This window comes from Antechinus flavipes, chromosome 1 (assembly GCF_016432865.1).
Source record: "Antechinus flavipes isolate AdamAnt ecotype Samford, QLD, Australia chromosome 1, AdamAnt_v2, whole genome shotgun sequence".
NCBI classification, from domain to species: Eukaryota; Metazoa; Chordata; class Mammalia; order Dasyuromorphia; family Dasyuridae; genus Antechinus; species Antechinus flavipes.
This window is the reverse complement of record NC_067398.1, coordinates 98,140,226-98,167,283: the sequence shown is the minus strand read 5'-3', so window position 1 is coordinate 98,167,283 and position 27,058 is coordinate 98,140,226. Positions and strand designations below refer to the sequence as shown.

At 36.3% G+C, this 27,058-nt stretch overlaps 1 protein-coding gene across 2 annotated transcripts in view; it reads left to right on the top strand.

The window, feature by feature from the left end:
• Positions 1-5,627: 5,627 nt before the first annotated feature.
• The window catches only part of CCDC171 (coiled-coil domain containing 171), a 451,802-nt gene continuing 430,371 nt past the window's right edge, over positions 5,628-27,058 (top strand). For both annotated transcript variants that reach the window (XM_051987110.1, XM_051987103.1), the window contains exons 1-4: positions 5,628-5,955; positions 9,939-10,021; positions 22,059-22,210; positions 25,193-25,331. In XM_051987110.1, coding sequence (XP_051843070.1) covers positions 22,170-22,210; positions 25,193-25,331 — 180 coding nt within the window. In that variant the 5' untranslated portion in view covers positions 5,628-5,955; positions 9,939-10,021; positions 22,059-22,169. The remainder of the gene's footprint in view (positions 5,956-9,938; positions 10,022-22,058; positions 22,211-25,192; positions 25,332-27,058) is intronic.

Below are 27,058 nucleotides of genomic sequence, written 5' to 3'. Positions count from 1 at the left end.
ACATATAGAATTATAAAAATATAAATGAAAAGAATAATAAAATGAAGCTGAAAACTATGACTAATTTTGTTCCAGAGAAAGAGCAGAGAACGCATTCCCTCCTTTCATTAGAGTGGTTGAGAACTATAGCATTAAATATTGCTTGCACATATTGTTAAGACTGCTGGTACGTGGTTTGGTTTCATTAAACTTTGTTGTTATTTTTAAACGTAGCAATCCAGGGAACATGCATGATTCTGAATTCCCAAAGTAACTTTTAGGGGCATTTGTGGCTCAGCACTGAAGGACTTGTAAAACTAAATAAATATTCCTTGAAAATTTCAATTTATAGTAGAGATGGAAAGAAAGGGATCTTCTGACATTTGACCTTTGAACAGGTGAAGAGAATCAGAAAGAGGGAGTAATTAGATGCTTCTGAACAGCTAGGAGAACAGAGGAAAAATTTAAGTAGTTAAGACAGAAATTTTAGACCTAGCTTCTTGAGCCGAAGGAAACTTGGAAATCACTAAGTAATCACCTCCTCCTCTTATTTTAGTTGGTAGGAAACAGTAGCCCTTAGGAAATCAGTGACTTTTTCTAAGGTCCATTAGGTAAATAGCCTGCAGAGGGGTCCTCAAACTACAGCCCTCGGGCCAGATGCAGCAGCAGAGGACTTTTATCCCCTTTATTTAAAGGCCCACAAAACAAAGTTTTTGTTTTTACTATAGTCCGGCCCTCCAACAGTCTGAGGGTCAGTGAACTGGCCCCCTATTTAAAAGTTTGAGGACCCCTGGAGAGGAATTTGAATTCAGGCTCTTAAGAATCTAACTAGAGCTAATATTATTACCACTATAATACCCACAGAAAGAATTGTTTTGTTTGGTGAAGGCAGCATTTAATTAATTAATTTATTTTGCTTTTTATTTTCAAAATATATGCATAGTTTTCAACATTCACCCTTGTAAAATTTTGCCTTCCAAATTTTTTTTCTTTCCCTTAGACAGCAAATAATTGGATATATGTTAAACGTGCAATTCTTCTACACAAATTTCACAATTATATTGCACAAGAAAAATCAGATTAAAAAGGAAAAAAAATGAGAAAGAGAACAAAAATCAAGGAAAAAACCAAGAACAAAAATTGAAAATACTATGTTGTGATCCACATTCAGTCCCCTCAGTCTTCTTTCTTGATGCAGATGGTTCTCTCCATCACAAGTCTATTGGAACTGACCTGAATCACCTCATTGGCGAAAAGAGACACATCCATCAGAATTAATCATCACATAATTTTCTTGTTTCTGTGTACAAGTTCTCTTGGTTCTACTCACTTCACTTAGCATCAGTTCTTGTAAGTCTCTCCAGGTCTCTCTGAAATCATCCTGCTGATTGATTGTTTCTTACTGAACAATAATGTTCCATTACATTCATATATTATAACTTATTCATCCATTCACCAACTGATGGGCATCCACTCAGTTTCTAGTTCTTTGTGGTGGTGGATTTATTTTAAACCAATTAATTTGAAATCATGTTTAGATTTTTAGAAAAATCTACAAAGCAGTTGAAATTTGGAATTTGGGAGAAATCTAGGTTAATGAGGCAAAAGTTATAAGATATGGGAGTGAATGAAATATCTGATGGTTAGCAAATTGAGAGAGAAGAAAAGACAGTAAACACCTTAGTAAACCTTTAAAGAAACTGAAGGAGGCCTGCAGAGAGGATGGAAAGATTAGTAAGAAATTTCAAGGAGGAAAGGTCAAACTATATCCAAAGCTTCAGAAATGTCATGGAAAAATAGAGAATTGGATCAACTGATCAGGCAATTAGCTATAAAAAATCATCTGTGACCCTCAAAGGCTTATTCAGATTTGCCAGTGCTCCAAAAATATAACTGAGAAAGTTGGGGTATAAAGCTATCGAAGAAGACAGAAGAAAAGTTATGATCTTAACTGATAACATATATTTAGTATCATTTTGTTTCAAAGTTTTTTGTCCCAAATCTTTTTTGTCCTATTTTTAAACATTTCCTCCCATAAGCTGCCCTCAGTTTTATTTTTTATAATTACTTTAGTTTCCTTTACAATATAAAATCCAGAAATATATTTATTGTGTTTTTAATTCACATGGAAAAGGGGATATAAAGCAGATAAAAGATAGAAAAAAAATGCTATACTGCATTTTTCCATGTTCTTTCTTTCTCCTTTAAGAAAGCATCAAGCTGAATGCTTTTGTCTGAAATTACCCTGCAGGTGATTCAAAAGAAAACTGGGAGAGCCTGCAATCCAAGAACAGCTTTTAAGCCAGTAGGCTCATAATTAACTGAAAGACAAGTATTATCAACAGTCAACCTATGCCTCCAATAATACAAACTTTTTATTTGGAACTTCAAAAGCACAGATAAAATTACAACGTATGCACAATGACAAAAACTCTTCTGAAAAAAAAAAATCTGTCTTATAGTGGTAATTATATTCAATTGCCTTTGAATGGATGAACTTAATGATTTATTTAAAAAAAACCTTTTGGAATAAATAATAAAAAAAATAATTTTTGCTTATCATAATCCCTTGCACTTAGTAGACTCAAGAAAAATATTTCCCCCCATACTCTGAATCCTCTTTTAAAATTTATTTTCTCTAGAATAAAATAGAAACTTCTTTGTTTAGCTTTTCAAATCTTTTACAACCTGATTCTAGACCTATTAGGTCATCTTCATTGGACATTAATCTCCCTCTAGAACACTGCTGTCCATCAGATAACATCTCGGACTTTGAATTGGTCATCCTCCTAGCCTCCCTTTCCTCTTTTGCTTCATTAAATCCTTTTCTTCCTTCTAGAAGCACTCCCTGCCACTTTCTACTTGGAACCTTTCCTGATTCCCAGAACCACTTATGTCCTTTTGTTCTAAATAATCTTGAATTTATCGTTATATTTGTTATTTTTATCTTTATATTTTATTCAATAATAGTTGTCTTACCCTCCCCTTCTTTTTCTTCTCCCACTTAAAATATAAATTCTTTTAAAGATGGTTTTATTATTTGTGGAGCCTAGTGATGAGGCATGGATCGTGGTAGGAAAATGGGTTGGTCTCCTAGTTCTCCAGAACACCAAGTTAGGGCGAGTTCGCAGCGAGAAACGCTACACAAAAGGCTGTGATAAGAAAAGGCACTTTATTAAAAAGAGAAATACCAAGAAGTTCTCTTGGTGGGTTATGTCAAAAAATTGCTAAGAGACATTTTCTCAGGGCTTACTCTTATACAGAAACAAAACAATTTGAGTTTTGCATCCGAAAGGAACATACTCGAGATAGGGTGTGGGAAAAGTCTTTCCCAGCGAATGTAGATTTTGCATCCAAAAGGTGCATAACGTATAGGAACAGAGTCTTTCCCAGGGAATGCAGATGCTCTTCTGGGCGAGGCTGTATTGTCCTCATCACTAGTACAATTCCGGAGACCATATTTAGAGTCTAACTCTTACACTTAATAACTTTTTGAACTTCCCTGTATCTCTGATTCTTCTAGGGTGAAGTAGGCACTTATGTGCCTCCAAGTGTTATTGTGAGGAAATGTTTTTTTTGTCTTAAAACACTATAGAAATGGGAGTAGTCACTTTTTTTCCCTATCTTCATCTTCATGAAGCAACATGAAGCAATTTTTCTCCTAAATGTATTATAGTTGAATAGAATTTCAATTTTTAAAAATTTGATATTGAGAACTAATTATTTAAGCTCTTCCAGCCACTAAAATAATGTAGGTTTTGGTTTCTTTCACTTCATCTGCAATTCAATACTTTAAGGTCTATAGACATTCCTAAGGTGGGGAAGTCACCTGTGCTTAGGAGTTCAGTTGAATATAATCAACATAATAACAACACTTTGAATTTAACACCAAGGGGGTGGAGATGGTTAAATTGCCCACCTACTTCCTGGCTATCACTTATTGTTCTCCCTTGATTACCACTATCAACTTTCCCCAGCGATGAACAAAAGAGGGTTTGAATGTTCCTGTACTTTTTAGGCATGGTGAAGACCTGCACACCTTCCAGCTTGGAAAAATTTTTGTGGAAGGGCAGTTTGTGGGTAATAGTTCTATTTCAAGAATTATCTTTTCCTTGGATCACTTATTTCCTCTGGGTATTATTAAAGTTTACAAAAAAAAAATCCTTCATATTCTTCTTTATGCTTGAGATTGGGAAGCACACTAGAAGGCTGAGGAAAGGAAGCCAAAGGAGGAAGAAAAAATATATGTAAGGTATGGTGAAATAGGAAAAGGAATGGATGGGTAAGAATGGAAGGGAAAGGATGGGAAAAAGCACTAATAATTTCATATTAGAAGCATTTATAAAGTCCTTTGGCTATCGTTATTAGGCAAACACCAACTTTAGATTAAAACTGTCCGGCATTAGGGAATAGGACAGCAAAGATACCTATATTTTGATGTACTAAAGTTCAAAACGAAGTGCAATTTAACTTCCAAGGTGTACCTGACAAGGGGGAAAGGAGGATAAAAGAATCACAAATCGATACACACACACACACACACACACACACACACACACAACCTGTATCAGATTGCTTGCTGTCTGGGGAAAGGGAAGGCAAGGGAAGGAAGGAGAAAAAAATTTGGAACTCAAAATCTTACAAAAATGGACGTTGAAAATTATCTTTACGTAGAATTGGAAAAAAGTTTAAAAAACCACAAACTAGGACTGGAAGGAATCTCAGAGGCTAAGTGGGGGAAGTGGGATTCGAATTTGCCTTTTAAAGAGTGGTTAAGAATTCAATACATTCCAGGTGGAAGGAGAGATTCGTAGGCACCTGTGAGCAAAAAGAGGCAGGAGGACTCTAAGGAAGCTTTGTCCTCAATTTGCCATTCTAAGCTCTTTACCACTTTACCTTTCCAGCCTAATTTACACCTTAATGCCCCACTCTCCAAACTCTACAGATGGAGACACTCCCGTTTCCAGGTTCCCGGGCATTTTCTTTAGCTGTCCGGGAATGCTCTTTGTTTTTGCCTTTCTTTGTATCCTCAGCACTTTAGCAATGTCTGGCACATGGGAGGCGTCTAATAAATGCTTAGACGATAGAGATGGCAAGGACTACCAGTAAAACCAATAAGGTTAAAAAGGCAAGAGAATCCTAGATCAGGAAGAGATGTGAATTGATAGGCATTAGGGAGCAGTAGACTTGTGAGCTCGTGACAAAACAATAATCAGGATGGGGACGCGGTGTCGAGAATGAAATTTAAAACTTATGAAAAGGTCTTAAAAGATCAAGGAGCAAATTGGCGCAAAGTTTTTCACTTGGTCAAACTTTTGGGCTCTTCCCCGTCGCTCTGTACTGGGCACGCTGCCCAAGTCGGGCACCCAATGCAAGCAGGTGCGTAAAAGCAGAGGTACCTCCCTAGGCGCAAGGCGCGCTCGGCGGGTCGGAACCCGCGAGCAAGAGAGGAGAGCCGCCAAGCGCAGGCGCACGCACCGCCTCCCACAGCTTTCCCTTTCTCCGCTCCCGGGGGCCATGCTTCCCCGCCCGGCCTCCCGCTCTTCCAATCAGAGTCTCGCATTCCGAGCGCACGTATCCTAGAGATGGGGAGGCTGGGGAGAGGGCGCGGGGGGAAGGGGCGGGGAGAGGCGGGGCTGGGGGTGAACGGGGTGGGAGCCCAGCCTCCCTCCCATCGACCGGAAGTGGCCGTTGTAAACTTGACCTCCCTGGGGGCCGGCCCCTTAGGCGACCCCCTTCTCCTTTCTCTTTTGATCCCGCGGTCCTAGAAGCCGCCGAATTCCGTCAACCTTCAGCCCCCAGCCGCTTTGACAGCACCTCTCCTCATACCCTCCAGCAAAGTATTTCTCCTACGTCCTCCACCCATCCCTCTATGCCGGGGGCCAGCTGGGCTAGGTGGTTCGCTTTAATTTGGAGAATAAATCCAGCGAGACTCCAGCCTGAGGCCATCTGTGGGGGCGGCGGAGACTCGCAGAGGTAACGGGTGGGGAGGTGGGGGTGGCAGATGCACGATTGGGGGAGAGGGCGGCGAGAGTCGAGCGCCCTGATGAGGAGGAGGAGCATCCTTGGAGGGGCGCCTTGGATTTGGTGGAGTTGGCGTGGTTTTCCATTATCAGTTTTCTAAATGTCTTTTTATTTTTTTCGAAAATCGGCCTTAGATTTCTTTTAAAGAAAATAAGATTGAATAAAGTCTCAGTACAGTTTCCTCAAGGTTGCTGAATTTCTGCAAGCAGGAATATTTCCTTCCTTTCTTCCTCCTTCCCTCTCTTTCTCTTTCCTTCTCTTCCTTCTTCCTCCCTTTTTTCTTCCCTCCCTCCTATCTTCTTCCCTCTCTTCCTCCTCTTCCTTTTCCTCCTTCCCCCCTTCTTTTTTTCCTTCCCTTAGTCATCTCATTTCAATGACAGAGTCTATTGGCTGGATGTGTGAGTCTAATCGAGGGACCTCACTTGCTGTTGCAGAATTGGTGGCTCACTGGTTAACAGGTTTAGGAACTCTACCCAACATTGGCTGAGCTGGATGGGAGTGACATTCCAGATAAAAGTCAGGCGAAGTTACTCTCATAGTTTGTTACTTCATCACTAGTTCCCTCAGAGGTGGAAAAATCGCTTTGTCAACTTTAATTGTAACTATTTACTATTACTATAGTGTTGAAATGATCTTGGACCGGTTCTAGTCTCAGTCCTTTGTGATTTGCCCCAAATCTTTTAACCTCTGTAGCTTGGCACTTTCTCATTCGAAAAGAGGGAAGGTGGCTGACCATAATGATCTAGAGGTGGAAGGTACCTTATAGGTCATCTAGTACAACACCCCTCTCTTCCTCCTGCATTTAATAGTTGAGAAAATTGAGGCTCAGGAAGGTGAACCTCAATTTAATTTGTCTCAGGTCACACAAATAGCGAATAGTTGCTCCAAGATATTAAGTCCTCTGTTTTCAAAATCAATCATCAAGTATTAACTGCCTTCTATATTGCTACTCACAAAGGATTCACATACAAAGAATGAAACATTTCCTACTTCCTAGAACCTGCTTACTCCCTTTTAATGATATAGAAAATAATTATATGAAGAATAAGTGTAAATAGAATAGCAACGAAATAGTCACAAGACTGGGAAAGAGGGACCTCTGAGTTGGGGGAGGGGAATCAGGAAAAGCTTCATGGTGTTTCAACAGTTCCTAGAAAGAGGAAAAGACTTCTAAGAGATAGAGATGAGAAATTGCATAGTTATTTGAGATGGAGTATTGTGTGTGGGAACACAAGCCAGTTTGGGTAGATGACGGAGTGCAGTGCATGCTGTGGTGACAGAAAGAAAGGTTGGGGCCAGATTTTGAAGGGCTTCAAAAGTCCTTCAGTCCTTAAGCATTGACTTGAGGTTAATTTCTGTCTTCCATGAACTCAAGCTCTAATGGAAAAGACCACAAGTAAACAAAGAAATACAAACAATATCTATATAGAGAAGTAGGAAATAATAACAGAGGGAAGACATTAAAATTAAGAGGTCTGGAAAAGACTTCTAGTATTAGATGGGATTTTAGCTGAAACTTGAAAAAACATGGAAGTTTGTAAACAAAAGAAGAAGAAAATTATTTCTGACAGTGGAGGATAGCCAGAGACAATGCCTGGAGCTGAGAGTTTGCATCTTGTTTGGGAAACAGCAGAGACTAGTGACACTGGAGTGTAAAGGTAGTAAGGTTCTAGAAGACTGAGAAGAGTAAGGGAAGAGAAATTATGTAAGGCTTTGAATGCCAAACATCCTATAGACAATGGAGAACCACTTGAATTTTAGAGAAAGGAGGCTACATGGTTGGACTTGTATTTTAGTAAAATCATTTGCTCATGTATAGTCTGTGTCTTATTGCTTAATATTTTGCAGGGGGTGGGAGGGAGAGAAAAATTTGGAACTCAAAATCTTACAAAAATGAATGTTGAAAACTACATTTACATGGAATTGGAAAAAAATACTATTAAGGAAAATCACTTCCATGACTGAATGAAGAATAGATTGAGCGGGGAAAGACTAGAGACAAACTGACTCACTATCAAGCTATTGCTGTAGTCCAGGCATTAGGTGATGAAGGCAATATCAGAGGAAAGAAGAGGTTGTATTGAAGATATGTTGAAAAAGTGAAATTGACAGACCTTGCCAAAAGATTGATTATGGGGAGGTGAGAAAGGGTGAGGAAAGGATGAGCAGTCAAGGATGACTCCTTACAACTGAGAATATGATGTTGTCCTCTATTGTAATAGCAATGTTAGGAGATGGAGGAGGGTTTAGGGGGAAAGAGAATGAGGATAGTTTTGGACAGGTTGACTTTCAGAGATCTACTAGATATTCATTTTCAGGTGTTTGATAGTTGAGAATGTGAAACTGGGGTGGTGGTGTCCATAGAATGGTTAGGTAGATTTGAGAATCATTAGCATAGAGGTAATAATTAATGTATGTAAGGCTTTGAATGCCAAATATCTTGGCGACAGTGGGGAACCACTTGAATTTAGAGAAAGGAGGCTACATAGTTGTGATGAGGTCTAGATTTTAGGGAACCAAAATGAGATTAGGGTTTCTGGTGGTCGAGGAGTTAAATGATAAGGTCTAGTGGCAGGTTTGGGATTCAGGGAACCAAATTGAGAGGTTTGGCTCCCCTGCACCCCCTTGGAATTCAGTGTAATGGTAGGGAGTTTTGGGGAACCCCCTTCTGGCAGTGCAGGAATTCTTTGTAAAGGAATTTACAAACCCCCAGATCTAGATTGATAAAAGAGGTTTATTATAGGGATTGGGAAGTAAAGTTAGAAATCCCATCAAAGAGGAAATAGGTGAGAATAAAGGGAGGGTAGCACTGGAAAAGAATATTATCCAGTGGGTAGAGGCTTCCTTGGCATAGCATGGCATAGTATGGCATGTTTAGAACTTCTGCAAAGTGAGGATTTTAAATTGGCTCTTTTATAACAGGAGTTTTGGCTACAAGCTGGGTTTCAGCTTGAGCTGAATTTGAATAGAATTGAATGAGTTTCTTTAATTGAATAGGGTTGGAATTCTTTTGCTCAGGACTGAAGCAACCCCACCTAGATAAACCATTTTATCTGATTCCTTGGAGCAGTCTTCTCATTGAGACCTAGTTGAAGGAGATTTTCTCCTTCAAGGAGTTTTAGAGTTTTGGGGTCCTTTTTCAATTGGACTTGTATTTTAGTAATAATTTGATGTGATTTGATCATTAAGTGATCCCTCCCAGAGAAGGAGAAGAGAGTCCATTTTGGAGCTCTGTGAGACATTTAGTGTTAAGGCCATGACATGAACGAGGATCCAGTAAAGAAGACTAAAAAGGAACAGTTTGATAGGTAGGAGACAATAATGGTGCTCTGAGAGTCTAGAGGCAGGGGTCTTAAAACTATAGCCCGCAGGCCAGATGTAGCAACTGAGGACGTGTATCCCCCTCACCCAGGGCTATGAAGTTTATTTAAAGGCCCACAAAACAAAGTTTTTGTTTTTACTATAGTCCGGCCCTCCAACAATCTGAGGGACAGTGAATTGGCCCCCTATTTAAAAAGTTTGAGGACCCCTGGGAGAGACGGGAAGAGGATGATTAGCATTGTCAGAGGCTGCATAGAGCTCCAGAAAGATCATGTTTGAGAAAAAGGGCATTGGATTATGCTCTTTGGTAACTTTAGAGAGAGTAGTTTTAGTTGAAAAAGTCTAAAGCTGCATTTTAGAAGATAGAAATTGTTGTCTGGTCTGAAGTTTAGCCACAAAGAGCAGAAGAAATATAGGATGATAATTAGTGGGATGAAATGGTCAGGAAAGGTTTTTTGAGGATGAGGGATATATATGTGCATGTTTTAAGGCAGTAGTGAAGATGCCAATAGAGGGGGAGACATTAAAGGTGGTTTGGTGAAGATACTAAGAAGGGACAATGTGCTGGAAATGAGATAAAAAGGCTTAATGGAAGTGCTTATATTTAATTTTAGAGGCATTTGGAATCTATTGGCGCTATTTAAGAAGGGGATTGACATGATCAGATCTGCATTCAAGACAAATCATTATGGCAAAGGTATGTAAGATGGATTTAAGTGGGAAGAGGGAAGAGAAAAATATTAAATGAATATGTGTGTATATATCTATGTATATAGTGCTTACTATTTATCAGGCACTGTCCTAAGCATTTTTTACACATTATCTCACTTGATTATCACTGTAACCCTACAAGATATAAGTTTTATAGTTAAGGAAACTGAGGAAGACAGAGAGTTTAAGTAAAGACTTTACCTACTTAAGTGTTTGAGGCCAAGAAACAACTTCATTCTATGTCCAATGAGGCAAAGAGATCAATTAGGAGGTACTACTACAAGTGAGAAGGGATGAGAGCTTGAACTAAGTGATGGTTGTATGAATTGGAACTAGAAATGGAAAGATTTAGCATCTGATGGGTTGGAGGGGTAAGGGATGAGTGAGGAATTCAGGATAACACCAAGGTTATAAACCTGAGAGACTAGAAAAATGGTGGTGTCTTCAGTAGGGAAAGGAGGAAGAAGAGGGTAGGTTTTGGGGGAAAGATGAATTCTGCTTTGGATTTGTGAAACTTGAGATATCTTCAGGACAATTAATTTGAAATATCCAATAGATGGGACTGAAGATTTGGGAGAAACTTGTTTATATCTATATCTGTATCGGTATACCTCTGTTTGCATGTCTGTCTTCTCCCTCTGAAGAATGAAAAAAAAATGAAGCTAAAACTTAAAACTATGTCCCATATGTATTTTTTTCTCCCCTGGGGAACCAATTAAAATATCTATTAGCACAGTGTTGCATATCTGTACATCTGTGAGTCATGTGCATGGAGATAATAAATCCATGGAATCTGATGAAAAGGTACCTAGAATTAGAAAGAGAGCAGGGCCTAGTGCAGAAATTTGAGGAATATCTGTAGTTGAGTGGGGAGGCTATGGATGATGAACCAGTAGAAAACTTCAGAAAGATTTAAGAGGAAAACAAGAAATTCCATCTGAAGAAAAGTTTAGAAGGGAGAGTGAGACAATAGTATCAGGAGAGACAGGAAAGAAGAGAGATTATCTTGCAGAAGAATGTGCTTAGCAGTAACAAATGCAGCAGGTAAGCAGAAAAAAAATGAGGACTGAGACAGGATCTTCAGATTTGATAATTTTGAGGTGATTGATAATTTTGATACTTCCAGTTGAATGATGAGATCAGAAATCAGATGACACAGGGTTCTATTCAGTACTATAATCTTAGGTTACTTCTAGTTCTTACATTATGTGATTTCATCAAACTTATTTTTAAGGCTGGTGTTGGAGAACAGGGACAGATATTTTTCACAATTAGCTGCACACCTAGATTCTACTTCTGTATTCTAGCTTTTAGTTTTCTCATCTGTCAAATGAAGGATGAAGTGGTAACTTCTAAGGTCCTCTGCACTTTTAGATCTTGCAATTTTTAGTTAGGATGATGGTAGCTAGATGGAATGATTTTGAGGCATGTGTATAATTGGTCTAGATAATCATGAATTAATTCTTTTTGTGGTAAAATGTAATTAATGATATTTTCATGTAGTGTCATAGAGAAGAGCTTATGGTGGTAGTGGTAGTAATAGACATATTAGAGAGACATTAGATTGATTTATTCTTGTCTCCTGAGGATGAATTAGAAGCAATGGGTAGAAGTTATGGAGGTACATATTTTGGTTTCATACAAGAAAACTTTTAAATAGAGACATTCCCAGGTAGATTAGTCTATTTTAGGAGGTAATTTGATTTCTTGTAAAGGGAAGTCTTCAAGCAGAGTCACTGATGACCAATTGTGAGTATATTTTGGAGGAGATTCTTGTTCAAATAAGGCTTGAACTCTAGAATACTAGATGATTTCTAAAATTTATTCCAATTCCTGAAACTCTGATGAATTTAATACAATTTAACATTGTAATCTATGACAATAATTAGCTAAATAGTTCTTATGGTTTATCCAGAAATTATGAAATGAGTGTTGTGGTTTTTGTTGTTTAGTCATTCACTTGTGTCTGACTCTCTGTGACTCCATTTAGGATTTTCTTGGAAAAGATATTGGAGTAGTTTAATTGACATGTCCAGAGTTAGACAGCTAGTAAATATCAGACTGGATTTGAACACAGATCCTCCTGATTCCAGGCCCACTATGCCAGGCATAAAATGGTTATAAAGAGACAGTTTACTGGTAATAATGGTTAAGCCACTCAGTACTACAACTACCCCTACATTCTGTTTCTAATAATCTTCACTAGAAATAGTGAAGATTTTTTATTTTTTAAGCATTCTCCATTTCAGTCTTGATCTCACTCTTTCTATGCTCTTCTTCTTCTTCTTCTTCTTCTTCTTCTTTTTTTTTTTTTTTTTTTGCCAAATTTGGCTTTTTTATTTTTTTTAAACAGTATGGGATCCTGTCATACTTTTTTTTTTTTAATTAAAACATTTTTGTCCAACTAATCTTTCTCTTGGAAACATACAGAGCTAGATAAAATTGATGATCCTTATTTACAAACTGAAGTGGAAGATTCATCAACTTTTGTTATCTGAAAAGTAGAGATTCTCTGGGTCTTGCCTTTTCTTTTATGTATAAGTCTTCTGATACATACAAATCTTATGAATTTGTTTCCCTGTTAATAACACTGTTGCTAGCTGTTAAATATGTTATGGCACCTTAAATCTTTATGGGACCAGAACTTGGGGATCTTTTTAGGCCTTTGTCATAGTGGTTCTGGAAAGTAGAATCCCATAAAATAAGCACACAATTTTTCTTGAGAAAGAGAACTTTAGTAGAACTCTGAACTCTTGAATTATGGGGGAATTTTAAGTTCAATAATGAATATATCAGTCTAGAATCTTTTGAACTACCAAGTACCTGGAATGGGCTATTTCATAAAGTAATACAATAATGAATGTGCAAATCTATTAAAATGACTTGGAAATCATAAAAATAGAATAGAATCCTTAAAATATAAGACATACAGACTATTCCTTTAAAAAAGAGGATTATAATGGATTGGTATTTCTAAGCCTAATTGAGTTAATCTGGATCCTGCTTTGCAGATTTTCCCATTTCTAGCAGAGAGGAGGAAAGAAGTAGAGAGAAGGGCTGACCCTCTGATCCTTTCTAGGGAAAGGAAGACAAAGAAGAAGAACATACCACGCTGCCTCTTTTGCTCAAACTTGATAACAGAAGAGGGGGAACAAATCCAGGAGGCTGTTCTCTGGCAGAAAGAGAGAAGGAAGAATAGGAGCCTTAGATACAATTTCTTTTGTTTTTCAGCCAGAAAAGAGGTCCAGATCCAAATTCCAGAAGCCCTGTCACTTTGTCCAATCAAATGACGTCACGTGCTTCTAATTTTATGCCTTGTTACGAGGATTTAAGATTGTCTCAGTTCTTTCCCCACTGGTGAAGATGCTTCCTGTTACAAACTCTGCCAGTAGAAAGATTTAGTTTGGAACTAGAGTCTATACTCATTGCAAATCATGATTCCTTAGAGACTACTTCAGAGTCAAGAAAATCCTGTTACATTCAGTGGTGGAAAATTGGTCCCTCAATCCTATGACCCATTTGGTGATCACCATTTCAGTTGGCTAGAGTTGGATGAAGAATTGATTTCTTACACACTTCCCCTCACATGATTAAAGGATATCTATTGTAAAGTGACATATTCTGTAACATTGTCAAAGCATTAGTGGGAGACTTCAGATACATCTTATACATTCATTTATTTCCCAGTTCCTTTCCTACTTCTACCACTACTGCACCCAATATAAAAAGAAGAAAGCAAAATTCATTATAAAATAGTAATCCAAAACAAACTGCTGCATTAGCTGGGTCTTCCCCACCCCCCCACCCCACCCCCCAAAAAAAAAAAAAAAAAAAGAACAGAAAAGGAAGAAGAGAAAACATGCTTTAATCTATATTCTGAATCTGTCAGTTTTTTTATGTGGAGGTGGATATGCATATTTCCTGAGGACTCTTGGAATTGTAGTTGGTTATTGTGTTGATCAGGGTTCCTGAATTCTTCAAAGTACTTTCTTTATAATATTGCTTTTATTATATACACTGTTTTCCTGTTTCTGTTCACTTCACTTTGTATCAGTTCATACAAATCTTATTTTTTCTGAAACTATTCACTTCATCATTTCTTAATACTACAATAGTATTCCATCAAATTCATACAATGTAACTCTCAGCCCTGTTTTTATTAATGAGCATTTCTTTGATTTCCAGTTTTTGGTGCCACAAAAGTATATAATATATAAATAGATAAAATATATAACTATATTTGTATTATGTATTACATAAATAAATATATTTATTGATTCCTTTTCCTCTTTGAATTTTTGGAGAGATACATCTATGAATGGGATTACTGAGTCAAAGAGCATTCATACTTTAATAGTTTTGGGATACAGTTTCAAATTGTTTTCCATAATGGTTGGTTTAATCCATAGCTTTATCATTGAAGGTCGTTGAAGTACCAATTTTCCTACATCCCCTCCAGCATTTTCCATCTTTTTTATCAAGTTGTTTTAATTTGCATTTCTCTGATTATTTGTGATTTACAGAATTTTAAAATATGGTTATTGAGATCGCTTGGATTTCTTTCCTTGAAAACTGCCCATGCATGTCTTTTGACCATTTATCATTTAGAGGTGGTGCTTAAATTTTATATTTTTAACTCAATTCTTTATATAATTTAGAAATGAGACATTTGTTTCAGACAAACTTGTTGCAAACATATTTTCCCCCATTTTTTTGCTTCTCCTGATTTTAGCTGCATTATTTTTATCCAAAATTTTACATACTCAAAATTGTCCTTTTTAATCTTATGTGAACCTCCTTATCTCTTATTTGGCTATAAACTTTTCCTCTATTTAGGAGAACCACACATTATTGATGTTTGTGATACCTTTTTATGCCCATTACATGAAAATGCATGACTGTTTTTTTTGTTGCTTTTAAAATTTCTGTGATCTTATCTTCTGTTATGCTCTTTTCCCACTTAACAAAGACATTCACTTAATTATTCTGAAATTTTTTGATACATTTTATTTTGAGATATATTTCAACAAATCCTCTTGCAAAATATATTCCCTATATACTGTTTTGATCACTTTTCTTTAAAAAAAATTTGCTTAATTTTGAATTTGACAAACACTAAGAAAACTGAATATTTACATGTGCTGACCACAGAGAGTATTATATATAAAGTAGTGAATTTTATTTCGTTAATTTATTTCTTTTTAAAATGTTGTAAGTTCAACATGTTAGTTCCAAAAGCTGACCCACTTGTCTGTTTTTTTAAACCATCTTCTGTTCTCTTCTAAAACATTATGTTTCATTCATATCTGTCTGCCTACCATCCTTATACTTTTATCTCTGATAATTGTCACCTTCACCTTCCAACCCTTCTAAATACCTCCTCATTTATGAGTTTTCATAGTACTATAAAACAGACCCACATATTTGTCATATCTGAAAACACATCTCCTTCTGTACTTCTAGTTCATTAGTTCTCTAATTAGAGTTGGAGTACGTGCTTCATTCACTAGGAATCCTGGTTGGTTATTACATTGAGTAGAGCAGTTTAAACTCTTTCAAAATTGTTTTTCTTTACAATGTTGTTATTGTCTAAATTTGCCCCATTTTACTCTGCCTCAATTATGTTTTTCCAGTTTTCTTTGAATCCAGTCTTTGAATTATTTTCTTTTCATATAATATTTTGTTACACTTATATATTATAATTTCTTCAACCACTCTCCAGTTGATGGATGTTGTCTTTAGTTTCTGGTTCTTTGTTATAATAAAAAGAACTCCTATAAGTGTTTATATGCAGGAGCAGTTAGGTGGAACAGTTAAGTTATGTAGGGGATAGAGTATCAGCCCTGAAGTTAGGAGGACCTGAGTTCAAATTTGGCCTCCAGACACCTAACACTTACAGCTGTGTGACCCTGAGCAAGTTACTTAATCCCAATTGTTTTAGCAAAAAAACCAAAACAACAACAACAATAAAAAAACAATAACTAAAAAAAATGTTTTTAGCCATATGGTTTCTAGTTCTTTTTCTCTGATCTCTTCAAGGTAAAAGCTTAATGTTTGTACCTTTGGGTCAAAAGATATATATATATATTATATATATATATTTGGGTCAAAAGATATATATATATATATACATACATATATATGTCATATTTTGGCCATAGTTCCAAATTGCTTTCTAGAGAGACTGGACCAATTCACACCTCCATTAACTATATGTGGAAAGCTTCTCATACCCCTTATGAAATTGTTGTTGTTTTTATTTTTATTTTTTTGGTCATATTTGCCAATCTGATGGAAAGGAAATAGTTGTTGTAATTTGAGTTTTTATTATTTTTTTGTGATTTGGAGCATTCTTTCATATAATTATTGATAGCTTGTAATTTTTTTTTTGGGGGGAGAAATGCATATTCTGGGGCACCTAAATGGCTCAGTGGATAAAGCACTGGCTCTGGAGTCAGGAGAAATGAACATTCAATTCCCTTTACTATCTTTTGGGGAATGGCTCTTGTTCTTGTGTATTTGCATCAATTTCCTTTATGTCTTGGATATCAGCATTCTTTGTGGGAAAGATTTTTTTCCCCTAGTTGTTTCCATTCTGATTTTCCTTCTCCAGTAATTAATCCCACTGATTTTGTTTGTGCAAAAGGTTTTTAATGATCTTCTACTCTAATTTATTTATTTAACCTTTTACATCTAGATCATAAATACATTTGGAGCCTATTGTCTCATGAGATAGTGTATATATAATTATATAGTGTATATATAATATGTATAATACATATAATACATGTATATAATGTATACATATTTGTTATATTATGTTATATATATATTTGTTAAATCTCCATTTACATGTACAATTAAAAAAATTTTTTTTAGCATGTCGAGCTCTAAATTCTCCACTTCAAGAAGTATGCTACTGATTATAATCAGTATAATCATATTTCCATATTGCCCCTGTTGGAAAAGAAAACATGTAAAAAACATCATCAGTGCTATGGAAAATCTTTGATAATTGTCTTGATTAGAGTAGCTAAGTCTTTTTTTTTTTTTGGTAAGGTTTTTGGGGTCAAGTGACTGCCCAAGGTCACACATCTAGTAAATATTAAGTGTCTGAGGTTGAATTTGAATTAAAGTTCATCTGACTTCGTGGCTTATACTCTATCCACTGGTCCATCTAGGTACCCCGTAGCTAAACTTTTCACAATTGATCATCCGTATAATATTCTGTTAGTATGTACAATATTTTTCCAATTCTGCTCACTTCATTTTGCATCAGTTCATATAAGTCTTCCTAGATTTTTCTGGAAGTGTGCTGCTCATCATTTCTTATCTACAACAATATTCTGTCAGAATCATATATCACAACTTGATCAAGCATTCCCCAGTTGATGGATATCTTTGTTTCCAGTCCTTTGACATCACAAAAAAAGAGCTGTTATATTTTTGTACAAATAGGACATTTTCCTTTTTTCTTTGCTCTCTTTGAAATACAGACTATATATATAGATGTGTGTGTGTATGTGTATGTGTCTGTGTTTGTGTTTGAAGAGAGTGAGAGAGAAACAGAAAGAAAGAGACTCTGCTGGCTCAAACAGTTTGCATAATTAGGTGTGAATTGTTAATCCAAACTTAATTTTCTTCAGGAGTGCCATCTAATTGTTTCCCACAGTCTGTAGGTTTATTGAACATCACACTATTATGTTCATTTGCTTTGATCTGTTGTACTAATCAACTTGCCTATTTTGATTTTTTCCAAATAGCTTTAATAATTACTACTTGAAATTGCACATGTTTAACGTATATTGGATTAATTTTCGTCTAGGGGAGGGAATGGTGAAAAGGGAGGGAAAATATTTGGAACACTAGATTTTGCAAGGGTGAATGTTGAAAATTATATATGTATTTTGAAATTAAAAAGCTTTAATAAAAAAATGACTACTTGATAGTATAGTTTGAGATTTGGTACTATTGAGCCTCCTCCTTTCTCATCTATTTTTTTCTTTACTTTTTTGAAGAGCTTTAATCATTTGTCTCTAGTTTTATAGCTTTATAAAGTGACATTTTAATAGTTTAAAGAATATGGTACTGAATAAGTAAATGAAGTAGTATTATAATTTTCATTATTTTGCAAATTAATTTTGCAGTTTCTTTCCAGTGATTTAGAAGATGATAAGAGATATAATGTCATCAATAATAATGATTTATAGAAGCAATCCATTTTTCACTTCAATGTCTTTTTCCACTTCTCTTCATTCTGATCCCAATAATTGTTTCTTAGACTTTTTCTTTTTACTCATCATTTTATGTTATACCCTCTGAGATTGATGTTTACCAACTCTCCTTAAACCTTCCTTCATAAAATTTCCTTTCTTTTTATGTCATTGAGTTTCATTTATTACTATACCAAACTCTGAGTGTATAGGGTGTGTGTGTGTGTGTGTGTGTGTGTATGCGCCTCTATGTAGAAATGGGGATTATTAAGGCATGCTTAAAGATTCCTGTGATCCTCATAGTGATGTAGGAAAGCACATGTTTATGTATTTCTCTTTTAAAATTTAAAAATTAACTTGTTTGTTTATTTGTTTATTTTCCAGGAAGATTTTAATCTGGTTTGCTCGCACTTTATAGTGTTGTGGGTCTTTGTTTAACTTCTCTGAAGTAGACAACTTTACTTTTTTAGATGAGTTCCATAACTGGGGAGCTTGAAGAATATACAAAACATAGAGGAACCTAATACGGGAGTGAGCATTACATGAAAATTTCTTTAATCTCTTAGGTGTTTATTTTCTTAGATGTTTATTGTCTAATAGAGGAGACAACATGCAAGCAACTATGTACAGCCAAGATATATACAATATGAGGCTTCTTGCAAAAAATGTGATTTAAGATGGTTCTGAAGGAGACCCAGGGAAATAAGAAGGTGGAGATGAGGAAGGAGAGATTTCCAGGCATGGAGATTAGCTAATGAAATGCAAGGAGTTAGGAAATGGAATCTTAGACTAGTAACAGGTAGGCCAATGTCATTGAATTGTGGAATACATGGGGAGAAGTAAGGTTTTAGGCTGAAGAGAGGAAGGGACTAGGTCATAAAGAGCCTTAAAAACCAATGAGAAGATTTTATATTTGATCCTGAAGGAAATAGGAAGCGTATTGAATGGGGGCTTGACACAGTCTATGTTATGGGAGCCACCTGCTAATGGCTGGGGATCTAATTCTGACCAGCAGAATAGATCCTTTCATGTGAGAGGATGATAATGATACAAGGAGACTGAGAGGCAGATGCATTCTCTGGCCTCTCTCCTCTCTCCTCTTCCCTCTTGCTTCTGATTTATTTCATTCCTAATTCACAAGTAACATCTGTGTTAGTAAAGGCTGATTTGCAATTCCGTCAAGTGTGTTATGATTTATGGCTATGGGGGCTTCTGGAGAATCCACCTGCCCCTTCAAACTTAGGCATGATCCCAACAAGTCTGACTTGTACTTAAGAAAGATCACTTTGGTAGCTGAGAGGGGAATATCCTGGAATAGGGGAGAGAGTTTGGGAGTCTCAGTCAGTAGTCCAGCTGTGAGGTGATAAATGGTTGAACCATGATTGTGCAGTGTCAGAAAAAAGAAAGAGTTGAATGTGGGAGATATTACAAAGGTGAAATTGGTAGAACTTGGAAACTGATTGGATATAAAGGTTAAGAGAGAGGGTAGAGAATGATATCTAGGTTATAAGACATTTACTAAGTACCTGCTGTGTGCATAAATTTACTCATGAGAAGGAATATAAAAGCATTTAAAGATTATAAAACTAGACATACCACATAAAGTCATGGGGCATAGGTGGAATTTTCATTATTGCTCCTTAAAGTTTGCCTGAAAAGAGGCAGATTTGTGAAGTGACCAGCTGAATACCAGATGATGCACAAGAATGGGACTGGATTTTTGAAGTATGGTTTATATGTAATGGAGAATGGCTTAGCATAGTACAGATGGAAGGGAGATTCTCTATAATGGGTGAATTCCTCCATATATTTGTCTTGGTGGGTAACATAGTTTTGGTTGCAGCAAACCCCAGAATACTATAAAGACACCTAATAAAATACATGATTACTTAAAACTGATTGATCTATAAATCTATATCGGAAAAGCTATATGGGTGAAGAGTGACTTTTGTTCAGATTGACATGCAGTTAAATGCATGTATTCAGTAAACATTTTTGTACTGTACTGAGTAAATATTGGGGATACACAAAGAAGCAAAAGACGATCCCTCCTTCAAGGAGCTTATAGTCTATTGGAAGAGACTACATGCAAAAATATACACAAAGCAAACTATATATAGGATATATAGGAAACAAGAGAAAACATTGGAATTAAGGGGTCAGGAAAGGCTTCCTTAAGAAGATCCAACTTTAGTTGAGATTTAAAGAAGCTAGAGAGGTCAGAAGTCAGTGTGCAGAAGGGAGAGTGATCTAGGTATGGGGGACTAGCTAGAGAAAAATGCCCAAAATTGAGAGATGGAATGTATTGTTCGTGGAATAGCTAGGAGACTGTTTTGAAAGAGAGTACTGTTGGGTGTAAAGAACAAAAAGTTTGGAAAGGTAGGTTGAAAGGCTTTGAAGGCCAAACAGCATTTTGCGTTTTTTTTTTTTTTTTGTTGTTGTTGTTGTTTTTTTCATGAAAGGCCATAGAAAGCCTCTGGAATTTGTTGAGTGGGGTGACATGATCAGACCTGCATTTTAGGAATATCATTTTATGGGCTGATAGAGAATATATTCGAGTAAGGGGAGACTTGAAGCAGGCAAACCTATCAGCAGGTAATAATTCAGGAGTGAGATGATTAGAACCTGTACTAGAGTGGGATAGAATCAGAAGAGAGAAGTAGTGTATTGGAGAGATATGGCAGAGATGAAATGTACAGACTTTGATGACAGCTTGGGTATGAGATGTGAGATACAGTGAGCACCCATTATGACTCCTGGGTTTTGAGCCTGACTGATTCAGTCTTGACAATAATAGGGAAGAAAAAAGAGTGTGGGAGATTTAGGGGATAATGTTCTGTTTTGGATAGAGTGAGTTTAAGGTATTTGGAAATATGAGTTTGGGGGTTGACAGTTTGGGGCAGAATTTGAGAATTTTTATTTTTCAGTTGTTTCAGTCACATCTGACTCATTATGTCCCCATCTGGGGTTTTCTTGGCAAAGATATTGGAGTAGTTTGCCATTTCCTTTTCCAGCTCATTTCACAGATGAGAAACTGGGGCACACAGGGTTAAGGGACTTGCCCAGCACTTCGAGGAAGTGTCTGAAGCTGGATTTGACTTTAGGGTCCTGTGTTTTATCCATTGTACCTCTTAGCTGCCCACATCATCAACATAGAGATGGTAATAAAATCTATGGGAACTGATGAGATCAACAAGTGAAGTAATATGGAAAAGAAGAGGGCTCAGGCAGACCCCTGGGGGGCACTGACAGTTCAAAGGTGTGATCTGGAGGAGGTCCAGAAAAAGAGACAGAAGGGAATCTGGTTGGTGGGAGGAAATCTGGGGGAGGGGAAATAGTGTCTGGAATCCCAGGGTAACAAGGAGAAGAGTGACTGGCAGTGTCAGACTGCAGAGAGGCCACGGAGAATGAATACTGAGAAAAGGCCTTTCCTTGGATTTCTCTTCCAAGAGATCCTTTGAATACTTGTAATTTGTCTTCCAGTTTAAAATTTACGACTTGAAGTTTCTTTATAAAGTTGTAGTTTTGTTCTCCCATGTCCCTTTATTGAGAAAAGGAGAAGTTGTCCAAAACTTCTCCCTTTTTGTTTTGCTCTTATACCACCTCTCTAACCTTCTCAGTCTCTGGGGTAAAGGCAAGGGAAAATAGACAATGCATCATCTTTTAGAGAATTCTTTGTTCTTTTTGGTCAGGTGTCTTCAATGAAAAGGATTGGGCAGAACTACTTTTTTTTTTTTTTTTTGTATTACATTTATACCTTTCAGGAATAACTTATACTGTTACTATTTTCAATATGTTTATTTCTTACAGACTTTGTATCTACTTGATCTCTAATGCAAAAGACATCTTTGAAGCTTTTCATTTTCTATAAGTAAAAAGTTGAGAATTTTTGTTGTTAATTAATACTCAGAAGATGTCATCATGAGCATCAATCCAAGTAATATTAATGCCGAAATCCAAAGGTAAATCTTCAGTCTTTTGATAAAATTTCATGTTAAAAAAATCTTATAATGTTTAAAAAAAAAATCATGTTAAAAAAATCGAGTGTTGGGGCAGCTAGATGATGCAGTGGATAGAGTGCCCTTAAATCAAAGGATTGAGTTCAAACTTAAATTTATATTCATCCATTCTCTTTTGATCCCTTCAGTTATTCAGTGAAAGTAGGTTCTTGTGATGACTGTGTATTTAAAATCAGCCGGAGTCAAGAATTCAGGTTAAGGGAAAAATCTTCAATCTTTACTGAAGTGAAGAGGTGAGGAAGGATTGCGATAGCAATATGGGCAGACAGGAAGCCAGCTAGCAGAGGGGGATTGGAGGTGAAGGGCGGTGGAGATAGCAATGAAAGCAGCTGTATCAAGACGCCAGCCAGCAGTCTCTCTTTCTGCTTCCCTTTTCACTCCCTTGCCTTCACCCACCAAAATTGTCATTTCCTATACAACACATCAGGATTTGCACAAAGAGTGGGCGGGGCCATTCTTTCTCCAAGCTTATATATTAATAGAGTATGGTCCAATTACTATTTTGCCTCAAGTGCTTGGGACCTCAGTGCATCAACTCAAGCCTCAGCCCATTACATCTCCCACTTTCTTTTGTTTTAGAACACAGGTGGTCATGCCATCCCTGACTCCTCAGGGAGGTCAGAGCCCCCAAGGGGAGGTGATCACACCCTCCCTGACTTCTCAGGAAAGGAGGTGAAAGCACTAAAAAGGAGATAATCACACCCTCCCTGACATTTCAGGAAGGGAGATGAAAAGCACCAAAGGGAAGTGTGGGTTGCTAGCAGGTCTCTAGGCTGAAGGGTCTTATTATGCACAAACCCATCAGCATGGGAGGTGTTACACAAGCACATAGCAATAACACAGAGGCTATTAGTGATGACTCTCCCCACAGTCAGTGCAGGCTTGATGTGGTGTAACAAACATGAATTGTACGCACAAGTAACGGTATAACAAACAATATAAATCAACATGTTATTGTAAAAGATTGCCAGAAGTCCTAGAAGGAGAGTATGTAAACAGCAGTCACACATACGCCTTCTTCAGCAGCCAAGAGATAGTCCAAAACCAGTCTATTGTCCATTGCTTCACATATCAGGGAATCCAATGATCCCCCCAAGTTTTTGAAGTACTGTAAGAATATTATCATTTCTCAGAAAATCCAATGATTCCTGAGGGCTTTCAAGTCTTATGTCTCAAAAGAATCCAATGATTCCTGAGGGTTTTCAAGTCCTACAGGTTCTTCTTTAATTCTCTAAGAATTATTATTCTTATTTTGCAGGAGAGGAGAAAGTTGAGGGTTATAGACAGTTAATGATTTGTTGGAGGCCAGACTTATACTGAAGTCTCTTCTGATCACCATTTCAGCTACCTTGTTTTTACCTGAAGCTATATTAATTTATAGTGAGGCTTTAATGACTGATGGTAAAAAAAAATTTTACAGGGGTAATTACATTTTGCAAGATAAACTTCTTAATTCAAATGATGTTAATGTATATAAGGTATAATGTGATTAGATTTATATTCCCCCCTCTTTTTTTGGGGGGGGGATATTAGATAAGGCTCAGAGGCCTGGATTCCAGGAATCTTTGTGATTTCTAGTTGCCTTTTACTTTTAAATCTATGATCCAATAAGCGAAGTACTTTTACTGTTTAGTAGTATTTTCAATCCTAAAAATACATTCCTTTCAGAAAAAATTAAATTTCATGTCTTCAATTACATATTGAAGTTCCTTAAGAATATTAACTTTTTATCAAGCTGTGCATACCCTTTGATCCAGCACTGTTTCTACTGGGCTTATACCCCAAAGAGATACTAAAGAAAGGAAAGGGACCTGTATGTGCCAAAATGTTTGTGGCAGCCCTGTTTGTAGTGGCTAGAAGCTGGAAAATGAAAGGATGTCCATCAATCGGAGAATGGTTGAGTAAATTGTGGTATATGAACGTTATGGAATATTATTGTTCTGTAAGGAACGACCAGCAGGATGAATACAGAGAGGACTGGCGAGACTTACATGAACTGATGCTAAGTGAAATGAGCAGAACCAGGAGATCATTAGATACCTCAACAATGATACTGTTTGAGGATGTATTCTGATGGAAGTGGACCTCTTTGATAAAGAGAGCCTTAATTGATCAAAGATGGACAGAAGCAGCTATACCCAGAGAAAGAACACTGGAAATGAATATAAACTGCTTGCATTTATGTTTTTCCTCCCGGGTTATTTATACCTTCTGAATTCAATTCTCCCTGTGCAACAAGAAAACTGTTTGGTTCTGCACACATATATTGTATCTAGGATATACTGCAACCCATTCAACATGTAAAGGACTCTTGCCATCTGGGGGAAGGGGTGGAGGGAGGGAGGGGAAAAATCGGAACAGAAATGAATGCAAGGGATAATGCTGTAAAAAAATTACCCTGGCATGCATTCTATCAATAAAAAATTATTAAAAAAAAAAAAGAATATTAACTTTTTTGTCTTTGTGACTTTAGCACCTAACACTTTATATTAACTAAGTATTTAATAAATGCATATTAATTTAATTTCACATTCAAAATTGTATTAAAGATTAAGAGAAGTGTTTAAGCTAGAGGTTTTTTTTTTTTTTTTTTTCTGAAGCAATTGGGGTTAAGTGACTTGCCCAGGGTCACACAGCTAGGAAATGTTAACTGTCTGAAGGCAGATTTGAACTCAGGTCATCCTGATTTTAGAGCTGGTGCTCTATTCACTAGAGATATTTTATACTACCACTTCAAGCCTGTTTCTTATGCAGCTAGCATTTTTCCTATCATACACTGGAAAAACTTTTCTCTTGTTAACTTTTCCTTCTCTTTATGAGATGAAGTGCTCTAATTTTAAATTAAATGTGTGACTTAATGCCAATGTAACAAAACTATTGTTAAGTTTAAATATCACAATTATATTTAAAAATTTCATTTAACAGGTTAAAGAATACTGCTGCTGACTTAAAAGAAATGCATAAAAGCAATGAATCAGATTTGGATTTCATTACAGACCTTAGAAAGAAATTACATCGAGCAAAAAAAGAAAAATTGGAACTAACAACTAGCCACAATGCCCAGGTGAGTACTCAAAGAACACTTTATTATGGAAATAGGAAGAATACCTGGAATTAATTATTGTATTGTGGAAATAGTTTTGTGAAATGATATGGGGTTTAAGCATGTTTATTAAACATAAACCCTAGGATTTATTTTTTAATACATCTCATTTTACATTGCGTTAATCTGCTACTCTCCTTTAAACATTTATAGAAATAGTTGTCTACATTTTGAAAGAAAAATTGAAAATAAGTAAATTTAAGGTTTTTTAAATGCATGTATTATGATTAAAATTTAGTGAGAATAAACAGATTAATGAATAATGATTTTCCTTAAATCTTCTGTTTCCAAAGGCAGTTGTAGATTCATTGTACATATTCTTTTGGTTTTGCTTTCTTTACTTTTATATCACTATATATGAATTTAAATGTATTTGTATTCTTAATTGTCATTTTTTTACTTGAGTATTTTGGTGGAATTGTGATCTCCTCACCTGCATGATAATTCCCAAGCTTCATTTGGAAGCCTATCCTACTATTCCCAATTAATTTTGAAATTTGAACTCCTTATTGAAATATCTTTGTTATCTTTTACATTTAATTTTCTATGTACATATTGTTATCTCCCAATAGGATATAAACTCCTTGAATTTTTTCCTTTGTATCTTAAATATCTGCATGCAGCAGGTACTATATAAATGTTATTGAATCTAATCCATATTGAAGTTCTGACACTTTCACCTTTATGATCTTGGATGAGTTGCTTAACTTTTCTGGGCTTCCTGTTACTTTCTATAAAAGGAGGAAGTTGGCTTGGATGACTTTGAAGGTCCCTTCATTCTAAATCAAAACTTTTGAACCTTATTGGGTGATGAAAACAGATTGCAACCCATTCACTCTTTCTCTTTAATTGGACAGGGACAAATAAGCAAATTAGCAAAGTCATTCACAACTGATCATCTTAGAACATTGCTATTATATACAGTACATTTTCCTTTGCTTGAGTTCATGGAGGATTGTCCAGTTTTTTATTTTTTGTTTTTTCCTGAGAGCATCCTGTTCATCATTTCCCATAGGACATTAATATTCCATCACACATACAAACCGTATTTTATTGAGCCACTCCTCAATTGATGGGCATTCCCTCAATTTCTAATTTTTTGCCCTGAGAAGAGAGCTTCTATAAATAATTTTTTTATGTAGGTTCATCTTCATTTTTTTTTGGGGGGGGGGAATCTTTTTTGGTATTCATGCCTAGTAGTGGTGTTATTAGGTCAAAAATATGCATGAATATGCAACTCTTTGGGCATAGATCATATCATTTGCTCATTTATCAATTGGGACATGGCTCTTATTATAAATTTGACTCAATTCCCTCTATGTTTGAGAAATGAGGCCTAATCAGAGAAACTTACTTCACAATTCTTTTTGCAATTATTATTGCTAACTATATTTCCCTTATTTATTCTCTTTCCTTTCAACCTGTCCCTCCTCAAAAATGTCTTGCTACTGACCACTCCATCCCTTCCATACCCTCTCTTTTATCACCTCCCCCCTTCCTGTATCCCATTTCCCCTCCTATTTTCCTGCAGGATAAAATAGATTTCTAAACCCATATTGAGTGTAAATGTCATTTCTTCTTTAAGCCAATTCTGATAAGAGTATGGTTTACTCACTCCTCCTCTCTTAAGTTATATAAGATTTTTTTGTTCAGTACTTTTCAGTAATTAAATGATTCACAAAATAAAG